The sequence below is a fragment of the Malus sylvestris genome, chromosome 5 (genome assembly GCF_916048215.2).
Source record: "Malus sylvestris chromosome 5, drMalSylv7.2, whole genome shotgun sequence".
Lineage (NCBI taxonomy): Eukaryota > Viridiplantae > Streptophyta > Magnoliopsida > Rosales > Rosaceae > Malus > Malus sylvestris.
The window spans coordinates 40757535-40771727 of record NC_062264.1 but is presented as its reverse complement, the minus strand read 5'-3'; the positions used below and the strand labels follow the sequence as shown (position 1 = coordinate 40771727).

Below are 14193 nucleotides of genomic sequence, written 5' to 3'. Positions count from 1 at the left end.
TTAGCTGCTCAAATCTACACACTTTTAGACATTCAAATTTTTTTAATTAAGGGACTTTTGGAGGTTGGTCCCCAATCCTTTTAGGGTGCGTTTGTTGCACCGGACTGTCTCGGACTGAACTAGCTGCAGGGACTAAGCTGGACTGGCTTAGACTAGACTAAGCTGGACTAACTTAGTGAAGCGTTTGGTGCAGTGTCAGGACTAAGGAACAGACTAACAACAAATTCTAATATTATATTATTTAATTTATATCTATTAATATTTTATATTATTTAATAAATATTTAGTAATATTTTATTATTACTTCCGTCTATTTTCTCATTCTAGAATCATCATTCCATTCTCAATTGTTTTCCGTTCTTCCCCTCTCCTCTGTCTTTTTAAATTTTCTCCGCCCCTTTCCCTTCTTCCCCTCTCCTCTGTCTTCCTAAAATTTCTCCACCCCTTTCCCTCTGTTTTCTTCCTAATTTTTCTTCATCCCTCTTCCTCTTTTTATTCGTCCCTCTCCCTCTTCATCTCCATCTTCTTCTTCCTTTTGTTCTCTGTTCATCTCCCTCTTTTCTTCCTTTTGTTCTCCATTCATCTCCTTCTTTTCTTCCTAATTTTTCTAAGAACCAATTGGTGAATCAAAACCCAATCAGAATCTGGGTCATCTGGGTATTTATGGGTCTGCTTCTCCGGCATCAATGGCAAAGGTCTGCGAAAAAGGAGTCAGGACTTGGTGCATGTGTGATTAGAGCGACTGTTATGCATTTCATATGCACAACGATTTTGTAATTTATTTTTTTTGTTGCTTTTTTGTTTAGAATTTTGGATTTGGATATGATTTGGAAAATGGAAAAACTGCAAAATTTTGTTTTGAATTTTGCTGGATATGGGTTGAAAAATGGTAGATGAGAGGGGCGAAGTAGGGAGTTGGTGGATGGGAAGGGTGAAGCGAGGAGGGCGTAGCGGAGAGGAGTGGGCTTAGCAGTCCGGCCGATGAGGGTGAGGAAGACGACGATGAGGGAGCACGGCAAGGACGACGTTGAGGGAAGACGCAGAGATGAGGACGAAGGGAAGACAGGACGAAGGGAAATCTCTCGGTTTGCTCTGGGCTTACGAATCCGCCCAATTTTGGGGTTGCTCGTTAAGAACGGCTAAGGAGGTACTTAGTCCACGCGAGTCCGGGTTAAGCTCATTAAAGCTAATCCGGATGCACACCAAACGTTGGACTATAGTCTAGTCCAGTCCAAGGCCTCTTAATCCTGTCAAACAAACGTGACCTTAAGGATTAACAATTAAATAAACACGCACATTATATGCTCTTATTCAAGAAAGTGATTTTCGCACTCACTTTCTTTGTGTGCTTCTTAAAGTTGACAAATCAAAGGATAATACAAGGACACGAGCAAGAAGAAGAATGCAAATGAAAAAAACATGAGTGTGAAAATCACTCACAATTTTTTTGAATCGATGACCTTTTTCTAGATTATAATTTCAAAAAAAATAGGTATTGTACAACTATTCATCAAGTTAAAACAAGGGGTGTGCTATCCACACACCCCTTGTTAATTTCTGTCCGTTGATTTTCTTTAATTCATTCGATCCGACGACCTTATCCACACTAATGACCGGAGCAATCTAGCGAAGATCACAAAAAGTGACCGTTTTCGCTACCTAGGATCTATCTTGCAAGAGAACGGAGAATTAGATGGAGATCTCAACCATAGAATACAAGCTGGATGGATGAGGTGTAAGAGTGCATCCGGCGTGTTGTGTGACCGTCGTAGGCCACTGAAGCTCAAGGGAAAATTTTATAGGACGGCAATAAGGTCAGCGATGTTGTATGGCACAGAATGTTGGGCGGTGAAGCATCAACACGTACACAAAATGGGTGTAGCGGAGATGAGGATGCTTCGTGGGATGTATGGGCACACGAGAAAGGATAAGATTGGGAATGAGGATATCCGAGGTAAAGTAGGAGTAGCCAAAATTGAAGGAAATATGAGAGAAAATCGGTTCCGATGGTTCGGACATGTGCAAAGAAGGCCTACTGACGCTCCGGTTCGAAAATGTGACTACGGGACAGAGGTTCAGGGCCGAAGGGGTAGAGGAAGACCTAGGAAAACTTTGGAAGAAACCCTAAGAAAAGACTTGAGTACTTGGATCTAACGGAGGACATGACACAAAATCGAGCGCAATGGCGTTCTAGGATTCATATAGCCGACCCCACTTAGTGGGAAAAGGCTTTGTTGTTGTTGTTGTATTCGATCCGACGGCCGAAAACCAAAAAGGTGTCGACGGCCGAAAACCAAAAAGGTGTGAGAGAAGTAAAAAATGGTGCGTGGATATCACACCCCTAAAACAATATCAAATATACTGCACATTTAGAAAAGAAATATAAATTTTAGTAAACAATAAATTGATATGACTATCTTACTTTAGTTTGATTTTTAGATGTTAATCTGGATATTTCTTTTAATGAAAAGTCACTTTGCACCTAACCAGCAATTAACAATTGGGCATTAGATGCTAAAATTAAACCTCAAAAGTACCACTTCAGCCTAATTAACCGTGTCCCGCAGTTGGTGTTAATGTTACTCCACGAAATTCATAAACACATTTAGATTAGAGGGGGTCAAGCCAAAAATTAGCAACCACAGCTACGAGATTCAGCATGTTTCTCCAAAAACTAGTTTCTATTTGAGCAATAATTTCGATTTTCCACCCATATGAGAAAGTTCACTTTGAGGAGTGCAAGATGATTTTGTTGATGTGTCAACATCTCCTTACATCGAAGCACCAATCCGACGTTTTGAAGAATGTTCAATATTTCTTAAAGATGGGGCACGTTGAAAAAACCTCACTTCTTCTAATCAATGTTCTTTAACTTTGATCGCATATATTGACATTTAAAGAGACGAAACTTGAGGTTTCTGTTCTCGACTATAATTCTAAAACCTAAAATTAAAGCTCTAAACAACCATTCTATTCCTAAAATTGAAAGTTGAGAAAATTAAGTAGAAATGGAGAAGATCTTATCTATATGTGGTGGTATATGAAACGAAGTATTAGTTTGGTACTGCGTGAAACAGCAAAAATGAGCTTATTCTCATAACACAGCACAATCAGTTTTTTATTCAAAACACAACAATACCAAACCTGCCTGAAGAGACAATCAGGTGGAACCAACAGAGAGTGGATGAGAGCAAACATGGAGGCCTTTAAAATTGCAGAAGGCGTCGGCATGACATCTTGCACAAAGAATCTCTCATCAAACATCCTAACACAAAGTCATGGAATCAACTAATACAAAACAAAACATGTGAGAGAAACGTAATTTAATTTTGATTATCAAGTTGTGATTATCCTAATTGGCCCTGCACATGAAATGAAAACTAATAAACAGGATTTATTCAATCTCGTAAAAGCTTAAGTTAAGCTTTCATTTTCTCCCATCGCCATCACCGTTTTTCTCTTCTCCTTCAAGCCCAAACGCCGTGACGGGGAACGACCTGGAGATTCCGGAGCCGTTAGCGAATGTGATCTTATTCAGATCCGAATTAGGGTCCACGTAGATGTCCGAAATGGAGACCCAAACCAGAAGCTCTTTGCTTTTGACCCCGGAGAGCCGCCGCATCCGGTGCTCCTCCAGGAACCCCATCACCTCCGTGTCGTACGACACCGTTTTGGAAATGGCGCGGAAGCGGTGCTCTTTTCTCTTCTTCTGCTTGAGCCAGACGAAGCCCGAGGTGGAGTTGTAGCCGAACTCGACGACGTCGTCCAAGGGGAGGAGGCCACGTGGCAGGCACATTTTGTCGAGCAGCTCGTGGAACTTCTGCCTGCATAGGGCTTCGCCGTGGTAGATATCGGCGCCCTCTCTGTGGCCGGCGATTTGTTGGGCTGACATTTGTGTATTTGGAGAGAGAGAGAGAGAGAATGGAAATTCAGATGGATTGATGTTTCTGGCTAACAAGAATTTGCATGCATGGGATGGAGGGTGATAGTACGTTTGGATTTAGTTTTTTTTCTTTAGTTTTTCTTATATATATGGATTTATTTATTTATTTTTGGGGCGAAACTATAGAAATATTTAAGCGATTTCATGCAAAACAAAAATGAAATATTTTTTTGCATCTTGTGAGTACTGCATTATGGTAATTTGATACGTAATTTGTTTTGAGGTAATGCCCATAACTTTAATGACACTTAAGGTCTACTAATTTTAATTTGTTTAACAAGGTACTAAATTTAAATATCACGAACAATACACGTGCATTTGCAAGTGTCACTAAAAGAGGAACCAAAATTACTGGACTTTTGTTTGTGTCGGTATTTTTAACGGATTCATGGATCTTTACAAATTTTTAGATAAAATTTTGCTTGTCATCATAAGCCAGTGTATTTGCATCTCACGTTATATTGCTCATGCAACACATTATTGTATACATTCGGTAGCATTACATAACCTCTCCAATGATCTAACCTATATTTTTTCCTCTGCATGCTTTCTCCAGAATTTTACATGTCCTGTCAACGCCCACCAAAAGAATAATCAAATTTTAAAAAGTAAAAAGCCCTGGAAAACCTGTTATTGTTTGGCGGTTTTCATCCGTCAAAACCCTCCAATGTTGTTGTCCAGCTTTGTTTTATTTTCTGTCTTATTCCGTTTGTCTCTTTTGCCCTCCTCCCCGGCGGAACATGCAGGCTCACTTCCTAGAGACAAAAATCAACTCTCCTCACCCCACATCTCCAAAAGATACTTCTGGCACTTGCTGCAGCAGCTGCCATTAACATACAACAAATCCGGGCTTGCCCTTTTGGTCTTTTTGGTTTTGGGGGCTTTGGATCCCATTTGGCTTCCGCTGTCCCCACCTTCACGTTTGATGTTGTGCCTGTATTCCACAACAATTTGCTCAAACACTTCGACGTCAAACATGTTAATCTTCAGCCTTGGGCTCATGAGGTCTCTCACGTAGGCAAAAGCCAACTGGTCTCTAGGGTTAAATGCCTCCAACTCATTGAACAACAGGCAGGAGAATAGATTGCTCCTCAATCCATGTTTCCTCAGGATTAGAGCACTGTCTGGTACATCTGCCAAACACCAATAACTAAGTTGTTAGTTCTCGTACTGCGGGAAAGTAACTTATCTTTTCTTGAATATCCGTCTTTCTACCTCTCTCTCATCACATGAGTAGTCATAGAGAGAGACGAGAGTGATAAAGAACAAGGAATAGAAAAGTTTTTGTTGTACTGTAGAATAGGAAAGAGATAATTAATCACATTGGCATGAACAGCCTCCAAAATTTATGTAAACACAAGGGAAAGAAAGTAAGCAGGAACACTTGTGAATTCTTGTTTGTATGTTTGACTCACAACTCACGAATTAATATTTAAGTTATATGTAAAATTATACTGCTCTATGCAAAGAAATAATGTAATATGAAATTACATTTTTCATATTTATGTCTCACTCATTGCGTGACGTTGTATGCAAAGAAATAATGTAATACAAAGTTACATTTTTCATATTTCTATCTCACTCATTACTTGACGAGTGAGATAGAGAGATGAAGATACATTCTCCGGTTACACCAAAGTTTTTCTTCTACCCTGCCATGGACTGCAAGTTGCTTGCTTGGACCACATTGGATCACACAGTTTCTTTCTATTTCTGGACCACATATTCAAAAAGTATTTTTCGTTTATAAAAAGAGAAAAACTGGAAGTAAGTTATAACAAGGAATGAAAGAGAAGAAACATCTTAGAGTTTAAACCTTATGCAAATGTGACTTGTACACTGCATAGTCTATGTAAACACCAAGTCATCCCATTAATATTTTCATTTTCTTCTTTTGGGCAGACCAAGTAGTTCAACTTGATAATCTTAAAGCCTTGACATTTGTATTTAATCTTAAAAATCCTAGAACACGTACATCTACTATCGCACGGCTTGAACTTCTCACCTTCTCTTCAGCCAAAAGCTTACTCTCAAACACCAAAACCAGTATCTTAATAGTAGCATTTTTTTTAATCTTAGGAAACATGAGGGGAAGTGTACTTCAAAGTTTAATTAGTCTCCTAAGACCATTTAGTAAAATTCGATTTAGGAAAAGTTAGCGACTTTGGCATTCCCAAAGTAATTTCTAACACTAAAAATTGAATATTCTATAATTTTATACATTCATGAGAGTGCTACAAGCTAAACTCAGAGCGTGAAAGTTATTACCCTTAAGAAATTCATCAACTTGCCAAGTTAGCTTCTAAAGCTTTTTGTACAATTGTAAAACAAAGCAACATCATTAAAATGATATCATGTGTGGAAGCTTTCAACAAAAAAAAAACACTAAAAACGTTGAAAGATGACATGATTTGAAACACACTAATTATGTGCAAGTGCTTTGGTTACCTGAGGGATAAGGCAGCTTGCTGGGGGTCCAAGGAAGCAATCCATTCTCACAATAAGTCTCCATCTGCCTCTTCAATCCATCAACATCACTCCATTTCTGCCACCTCGCCGTCGCCATTGCCTCCTCCATAGTATGTACATGGTAAGGATGCTTCGAAATCCCCATGTCTGCGTTTTCAGACACCACAAGTGAATGAATCAACAGCAACGGATCGACCACTAGCTGCAGCTTCGCATCGATCCAAATGCTGAATTTCGAGTTTGGGAAAAGCCTATGGACTAAATATTTTGGTATCACACCGTTCATTGCAGGATTCTCATACAATTCCTTGCTCAAAACTTTCACAACCCGCCACGCGCCAATCTTGAAATTTTGGGATTTTCTCGGAATCAATCTATGGTAGTGAAGTCCTTTTAGGGTTACATCATCTATGAACAGAAAAAAGCATACATTGTCTAGGGTCTCCGATCCAAGGCCTCGGGGTTGTCGGATTTTATCATGGTCATTGAAGATCGCCGAGACCACTACAACTCCTTCACAGTTTTCCATAGCCGTTCTATCTGAATTGCATTATAAAAAAAACATGTTTATTAACAAATGTAGCTAAATGAAAAAAAAAAAAAAATGGACTTTATAGAACTTTGCTTGGATGCCAAACCAACCAGAATCACTAATCGGAAATTTCTTCAAGAATCCACAAGGGATTTCAGTGCTCTCATTGTAATGAACAAAATAGGGAATCCTCGCTTGGGTACTTAAATTTCCTGCAAATGTCTCAGCCTTTCCCGGCAAATACCTCAAAACCGACGGAGACCACGAAGAATTCTTACACAAGTTCTGGATCTCCTTCAAGACCATCCAATATTCTGATCACAAAAACAAAACCCAATTGGTGGAATCCAGAATTAAAATTAGCGAAAGGCAAAAAAATTGAAGAAAAAATGAGCTAAAAAAAGGGAGTGTTACCTGAAAAATAGACGGGAGAAGAGCAAGAGGTGCGGTGGGTTGGGATTGCATACTTGTGCTCGCCGTAGGTGGAAGGGTAGGAGAAGAGAGGGGCCTGAATCGGGTCGAAGGGGGAAGATCTGAAGAGGCATTTGGTTTGGGAGAGAGAGGTGTAGAGAGCTAGAAACAGAGAGGTGAAGAGGTAGAGCAGAGAGAAACACACCAACTTTGATTGAAAGAGGAGAGGAGTGGACCTTGCTTTCCCCATAAAATTCCCATAAGTTTGCTCGCCTTGATTTGTATTCCTTTGATAATCACATCAATTAAAAATGGTTTTTGTAGCAATTAAGGTGAATAATCACATAAATTTTATAAAAAGAGAAGGATATTCTAAAGTGTCTGTATAAAGATCGAATAAAGATGAGCACGTTGAAATATGATGAAGCGATAAAATAAAAAGATAAGAAAAAAATACAAATAAATTAAAACTTAATAAAACAAATAGGAGTGCGAGTGTGCGAATTAGAACCTTGTTATCATAATACAAAATGTCAAAACATATGTACGAATGCAGCATTATTCTCCACCATTTGAGCCTCACCCAAACAAATTCTCCACCATTTGAGCCTCACCCAAACAAACTCTCCACCAGAACATTATGGTCAGAATAGTTGGAACACCATTGGGTTGATATAGAATCGAATTTCTCTTGGACTACTTTTCAAGACGATTACCTGCCATTTTGTTTTATTAAAAAAATCGTAGCATTTTATTAATAACAAAGTTCATAAATTACTCAAACCATAATAAATTTAATAAATTTAAATAATGTGGTCCACTTCGAATGTTTTCAATTGAATAAGCATTGATGTGAATGTCCACCTCAAATATCATCTACACAATTGTGGTACAAATAAATAGTAATAATAAAATTAATGAAAATATTACTTTAACCCCCTAAAATTCAATTTTCTTTATTTAAACCCCGACATAATTTAATTTTCTAACTAAAACTAGTGATTAGGCTTCACCTAAGCTAATTTTTATTGCGTATTTCATTGATATTCTCTATGGAATATTGTAATAACTTTGTATGGAAAAGATATGTAAGTGAGAATTCAAAATATAAGTAAATTGATTTATGTTTTAGTTTACATACTTAGAATATTGTAAAACCAATTTTCACACTTACATATGATAACGAGTAGGTAAATCATTTTAGTATACGTACTTACATATATAATAAGGAGTAGGTAAATTACTTTAGTGCACCATGCCTGTAACATCTTACATCGCCCATGAGAGTGAATCGTGTAAGTCTTATATGTATATTCTCATCTCTACCTAGCACGAGGCTTTTTGGAAGCTCACTGGTTTCGGGTTCAATCGGAACTCGGAAGTTATGCGAGTTCGTGTGAGAGCAATCTCATGATGAGTGACCCACTGAGAAGTTCTCGTTTGAGTTCTCAGAAACAAAACTGTGAGGGCCCACATTCGCCAAAGCATACTACCATATGATAAAACGACAACACGATTGATATTGTCCTTTTGCCGATTACAATCTCACAGGACCAGGACCTAAACCACAAGCTTCACATAATAAATTTGATGGATATGCAGGACACTTGAATTAGTTTGCGGTGGACGATGGCTATTGCTAAGGTGCAAGCAAGGAGTTAGTAGACGGTGGTTCATGTTTCGTACCAAATTCTTGGTTCAAATGTGCCTCATTTGCCAAGAATCTTCACTACAAGAAGGTTGCCCCGCACAATTTTGACTGCAACGGCACTGGTATTGTCGTCTTGAGGAATCCAAGTAAGCCTATTTTTTCTTTAAATACATCATAAACATTATTTTCTCAAACAGCTTAGCAAGTCATTGATTAAGTTAATTTTCGTTTGAATATATGATCGAAATTAAATTTGGCAAGAGAACATTATCTTAGAACACCATTCCGATTTCTTTACTACAAAATAAAAGGTAATTCTTGGTTAATTGGAAATTTGTAATGAACTTTAGAACGATTACAAGATGAATAAAATGTGTCATTCATGAACTTATCACTTTCCCGTGCATTGTATTGCAAGAGTGATTGCTTTCTATTTTTCCCTTTGTTTTCTGAGAGCAAAGGGAAATTTACTAGTGAAAAGCTCATCTCTTATTTCTTGTTCTTCCTTGCTTGCCCCTCTATGTCATTTCTGAGTACGTTGACGACCTTCTCGAACTCCTCATAATTTGTACTGAGTTTATGAATTTGGCTTTCTTCCAAGCTTTCTTTGTCATTAGGCAAACGTTGGAGTTCTTTTAGAGCGTTAAATTCTTTCCAGCATTCTTTAATTTCATCCTTGTTGCGCTTTAACATGAAGTAAATAATAGCCTGTCAATTTTAAACACAATTTTAATCATGTTAAACTATATGGGGTTGAATGGTTGCCAAGAAATAATTTTAGGAAAGGTTTTCCGACCTTGTACAGCGGACGCCTTGCATCTGAAATCTCTACATGCTGCAAGCATTCACGGCCTAGCGCCACCTCAAAATCACCCTACAAGGCACATCAATCATCATATGATTTATATTCTTCATGGTTTTTCTCTAAATTGGAATGCTGTAAATTTCGAAGTGCAAACCTTGTATATAAGCATTTCAACCAGTAGCATCTCATTTTCATATGCTTCATGGTTTTTTCCTTCGTTATACGCCTTTGCTATTGCTTTCTCCAATATTTCAATTGCCTTGGCTTCTTTTCCACTCATTTCAAGCTTCGCAACAATCGACTTTTGTGCGTAAAGCCAATAGATTAAGAGAAAATACCAGTTTGATCAATAAACTTGAAAATTCATCATGCCATTAAGGACTATTTCTATATAGAGATACCCAACCTGCAGCTTCTTGTAATCAGGGCGTTGCTCCACAAGGTGAGTCCTCAACTCACATTCAGCTATCTCCACTGCTGATTTATCCGCTCTAGCTTCATGATATTCAAGCAATCTCTGCAAGGCCAGCTGCCCTCCATGGAGGAATGCGATGGACATGGACCTCGTAAGTCTAGGACCTTGAGCCTCTTCTTTCCTAGCACGAAATATGTAAGCCCGTACAACATAAATGCCGGCAAAGACCGCGGTTGCCATTGCCATTGCTCCATACATAGTTCTCGCACTGGAAAGTTTGGAAGAGTTCACCATGTTTTTTCCAGTGAGGATTTTTCGTTTACGTTAATGGTACCCTAAATTTGTGAAACGTAGAAGTAAAAAGGATGATACCATGTGATTGGCACCTATTTAGAAAAGGTGGACATGGAAGGGTATAATTGATACTACGGAAAAGATGTCAAATAATTCTGATTTTAAGTCTTGCAAGGTGGGTGAACAAACTGTTTGCGTTTTCGGGTGCCTTTTCAAGCTGTCCGAGAAGTTAATTCTTCTCCTAGATAAGAAGCAAGAACCTCATCCATTAATGTTTTATTGTGATTTCTTATCTTCCAAGGAAAGCAAAGTATCTAGTTATTCATTAGAAAAAGAAACAGGAAAAGGTATAAATGGCGTGGCCCTGGCACATACACATGTATATATATGTATATAAAGGTTAGAGAGACTGTAATGCCAGCTTCTAGACTACTGATAGTGCCGTTTCTTTCTGCAATATTCTTCCTTGCACCTCATGAATGTGTAACGCATTTTGGTTTTCGAGTGCACATAGCAGTCCCAATTCGCCATAGAAGTAAATTTTGTATTACAAAGGACACGAGGGTGATTCCTTTGCCTTAATTAATTAACAAAGTGATACCTTACTTCATTCCTGAAATGCTCTTTATATTCAACTCTGCCAATAAAACATGCTTCGTATTCTCAAAAAGCACAAATTGTTTCATGGATTTTGCACTGTCTCACCTTCTATAATTTTACGTGTGCCTTCCACCATGAGTGGGGCCAGGCTTTATTCTTCTTTCAACCCTTCTTCTCTCTCACTTTCTTCTCATTTTCCTACACACCGCGCCACACTGAGGCAGGCCTTCTTTCCTGTGATTTATGCGGTTAATAAGCACTCAACAGCTTTCAATAAGTGAGAATGTGAGATAATGAAAAAATTGCGAGAGGCATGGGGGGTGCATCTGTGGTTTTGGCCTGTCTTTGGAATCATCAATTGTAACTATAAGTCCATTCCTTGAGCCACTGCAGCTACCAGGGACAGATATCGTATAGGTCATTCTTTCTGAAAGCAAGAGATGTACCTGAAGAGCGAAAAGGACGTGTTACAATCATTGTTATTGATGATGAATGAGTACGTAGCCTCATCAAAACGGAAGAGTGCCATAAAGAAGCTTAGGACGCCTCCCGAGCCTTTGATGAAAAACGTATTGGTAATTTTAAATCTTCAATTCTTGATTTAGTGTACTTAAATACTGCTAATTAAGTTTGTACTTACTCCACTGCTGATTTGGTGCATTGCTTGAAGATTAGGGCACTAGGGCTAATCAAAGCTGGAAAGTGTGATGAAGCAGAAAGACAGTTGCAAGATATATACTTGTTAATGTCATGGTGAAAGGAGGAAACTCGGAGTCTGCAAACAAAGTATAGATGGGATTAGTACCAATTCTCATTTTCCAGGTTTGCGCTACAACTTTCCCCAACCCTACAACTTTCTCCAACTCCAGAAAATTCTCTGCTCCACTACTTGTCAAAGCATAATTTTTGAATTTTAACTGCTCGAGTGGACTCAAGCACGTTCAAAGCGGGGTTGAGTACTGCTCAAGAGATCTCGAGGGGGCTTAAAGTCTTTAATATGGTAGTAAGGTTGTTAAGTTCCCAAGTTTTACATGAACTAACACAACAGACGATTATGTAGCCCAACTCAACATGAAAATATATCCAAAAACACTTTTTTCTTCTTCAATATTCACCTTTCGTGTTATCATATGAACAAATGTATGCCTACTTGTTATTATGCAGGTAAGTACCAAGAAGCTGCTAAATGTGATTGTCTGAAGAAAGAATACGCTACCCCATCGGATGGTCGGGTTCATCTCTACAAGGTATTGAATCAACAAATTATTTTGTTATCTATGTATTTTAATAATGTTTTTATCTTCTAAGGTAATCTACATAAGGGCAATCTTGCCATAAAAAACTTATATGTGGTGAGACGAGCAAAAAGAGGGGTAGGAATAGATTACTCTCGAACTACTAACTCCAACATTTCTTTTGCAGGTTTCAAGCGTATCTAAATTGAAACTTTGTTTGTTTCTCTATGTTTTATACTTAAATGCATTGAACGTGCAGACTAGCAACAACTTTGTCTGTTTTCGCTCAATTTAGTACTTTAATACACCGAATTCGTAGATTGACAACTTTTGTTGATTTTTCCACACAAACTAAACGCGTCAAACTCACACAAAACCTCATTCACTCATTACTTTAACTAGGGTTAACCATTCACCTCACCTCGTTTACCCATTTTATTTTGTAGTTTCCGATGATCTTATTTGTTCTTGAATTTCAGTTTTGCAAGCTAAAAGAGAAAAACAAATAAAAGAATCTCACTATTTTTACTCTAAAAAAATTGAAGCTATTACACACACATACTATGTCTAATGATAATAAAGAAGCAAAGGAGTGCTGGGAAACACTCATCGGCTCTCTTTGAGAATGAGGATATGCCAATATCGCCTTCATATGGGTCTAATCAAAGTAAGTTGTTTGATTTTTGGGGCTTTCAATTATCGGTACATTACAACGAAACTATTTTGGGTTCAGTCCCACTGCAACAGTTTAAAAGATGCAGTCCAACCTACTAAATCAAGTTGCCACATAGATTCACTACGTAGGTAGAGCAATTGATTAGAAACGCCTGTATTTGTGTCGAGCATCAAATCCGGCTTGTCTGGGAAACGTTACAATTTGGAATTGATTTGAAGATTTGAATTTCTTTGAAATGACGTTCAAGCAATCTTCGTCAAACTCGAAATTAGCGTATGTTGCCGCTGGAATCGACATGTTGAATATCTTGATTGACTATTACAAACGAAGCATAACAATAAGCCAACCCACGGTCAGTTTCAAAGAAATATTCCATGATGTAAAATAGAAAACTGAAACAATAAAAACACACAAATTATGGTAAACTAAATCAAAATTTGTTGGAAAATCAATTACTCTACTATTTTGGGCACCTAAACAACTCAAGTGTACTTCATATGTTTAAGGGAGCATTTTTGCTCACCACCATTTAGTGTGGTGTATGCTCACCATCTTATTTATCACAGTTAAATTAATTTGAATTTCGAGATTCGTGTAGTGGATAGACACAAATCTCAATATTCAAACTCATTTAACGGTGATAAATAAGATGATGAGCATACACCACACTAAATGATAGTGAGAAAAAATGCACTCATATCTATATTATTATTAAGAAGAGAAGAGGGCTTGTCAACTTTTTGCCCCATTTTCTTCCAATTTTGCCCTCACTTTTGAATACACAATGTTGACATGATGAGGGCAAAATAGTAATTTTGTATCTTTTGAACTTCCCCATTTTCTTCTAATTTTGCTCTCACTTTTGAATACACAATGTTGACATGAGGAGGGCAAAATAGTAATTTTGTATCTTTTGAACTTTGTCCTTTTTTCCTATTTTGCCCTCACTTTTGATAAATAATATTTACACAAGGAGGGCAAAATAGTAATTTTATATCGAAATATTTACATAAGATAAAAAATATATGCACTTATTAAGAGAAATTGTCTCACCATCATTTTTTTATACACGTAAGTGAAATCATGATTTTTTTGGATAGTTTGAATGAGCTAAAGCGATTGCGCTTGAGGAGAACATGAGAGGAGGTGGGCGGTTTTTTCC

General features: G+C 37.8%; 3 protein-coding genes and 1 long non-coding RNA gene across 8 annotated transcripts; 1 reads left to right on the top strand and 3 right to left on the bottom strand.

Moving 5' to 3' along the window:
- Positions 1 to 3427: 3427 nt before the first annotated feature.
- On the bottom strand, positions 3428 to 3892 carry LOC126622910 (uncharacterized). The gene has a single exon (XM_050291590.1). It carries the CDS (start codon positions 3890 to 3892, stop codon positions 3428 to 3430), a length of 465 nt encoding a protein of 154 aa, XP_050147547.1.
- Positions 3893 to 4346: 454 nt separating this feature from the next.
- LOC126620610 (probable hexosyltransferase MUCI70) lies at positions 4347 to 7998 on the bottom strand. 3 transcript variants are annotated; one of them, XM_050288813.1, is made up of 5 exons: positions 7867 to 7998; positions 7359 to 7642; positions 7055 to 7258; positions 6392 to 6952; positions 4347 to 5076 (listed from the first exon to the last, which is right to left on the bottom strand). In XM_050288813.1, the coding sequence occupies exons 1-5, from the start codon at positions 7875 to 7877 to the stop codon at positions 4712 to 4714; spliced, it is 1425 nt and encodes a 474-aa protein (XP_050144770.1). In that variant the 5' UTR covers positions 7878 to 7998; the 3' UTR covers positions 4347 to 4711. The 3 variants fall into 3 exon arrangements, with proteins under 3 accessions (XP_050144770.1, XP_050144768.1, XP_050144771.1); XM_050288811.1 differs by having other exon boundaries at positions 7939 to 7973; XM_050288814.1 differs by lacking the exon at positions 4347 to 5076 and adding an exon at positions 5105 to 5656 and having other exon boundaries at positions 7939 to 7997.
- Positions 7999 to 8989: 991 nt separating this feature from the next.
- On the top strand, positions 8990 to 12625 carry LOC126621618 (uncharacterized). 3 transcript variants are annotated; one of them, XR_007623109.1, is made up of 4 exons: positions 8990 to 9152; positions 11514 to 11695; positions 11791 to 11942; positions 12285 to 12625. It is a non-coding gene; the product is annotated as an uncharacterized LOC126621618 (long non-coding RNA). The 3 variants fall into 3 exon arrangements; XR_007623108.1 differs by lacking the exon at positions 8990 to 9152 and having other exon boundaries at positions 11209 to 11695; positions 11796 to 11942; XR_007623107.1 differs by lacking the exon at positions 8990 to 9152 and having other exon boundaries at positions 11209 to 11695.
- Positions 9274 to 10723, bottom strand: LOC126621617 (uncharacterized). Its single transcript, XM_050290155.1, has 4 exons — positions 10218 to 10723; positions 9966 to 10112; positions 9803 to 9880; positions 9274 to 9714 (listed from the first exon to the last, which is right to left on the bottom strand). The coding sequence occupies exons 1-4, from the start codon at positions 10518 to 10520 to the stop codon at positions 9496 to 9498; spliced, it is 747 nt and encodes a 248-aa protein (XP_050146112.1). The 5' UTR covers positions 10521 to 10723; the 3' UTR covers positions 9274 to 9495.
- Positions 12626 to 14193: the final 1568 nt, after the last annotated feature.

Excerpts from the sequence above, each read along its gene's own strand:
- LOC126622910 (XM_050291590.1), bottom strand. The coding sequence starts at position 3,892 with ATGTCAGCCCAACAAATCGCCGGCCACAGAGAGGGCGCCGATATCTAC.
- LOC126620610 (XM_050288811.1), bottom strand. The coding sequence starts at position 7,958 with ATGGTGGAGAATTTGTTTGG. Across the intron at positions 6,953-7,054 it reads ATTTCCGATTAGTGATTCTG|ATAGAACGGCTATGGAAAAC; the intron begins GTTGGTTTGGCA and ends AATGCAATTCAG. Across the intron at positions 5,077-6,391 it reads CAAGCTGCCTTATCCCTCAG|ATGTACCAGACAGTGCTCTA; the intron begins GTAACCAAAGCA and ends GGTGTTTGGCAG.
- LOC126621617 (XM_050290155.1), bottom strand. The coding sequence starts at position 10,520 with ATGGTGAACTCTTCCAAACTTTCCAGTGCGAGAACTATGTATGGAGCA. Across the intron at positions 10,113-10,217 it reads CTGATTACAAGAAGCTGCAG|TCGATTGTTGCGAAGCTTGA; the intron begins GTTGGGTATCTC and ends TACGCACAAAAG. Across the intron at positions 9,715-9,802 it reads CAAGGCGTCCGCTGTACAAG|GCTATTATTTACTTCATGTT; the intron begins GTCGGAAAACCT and ends TAAAATTGACAG.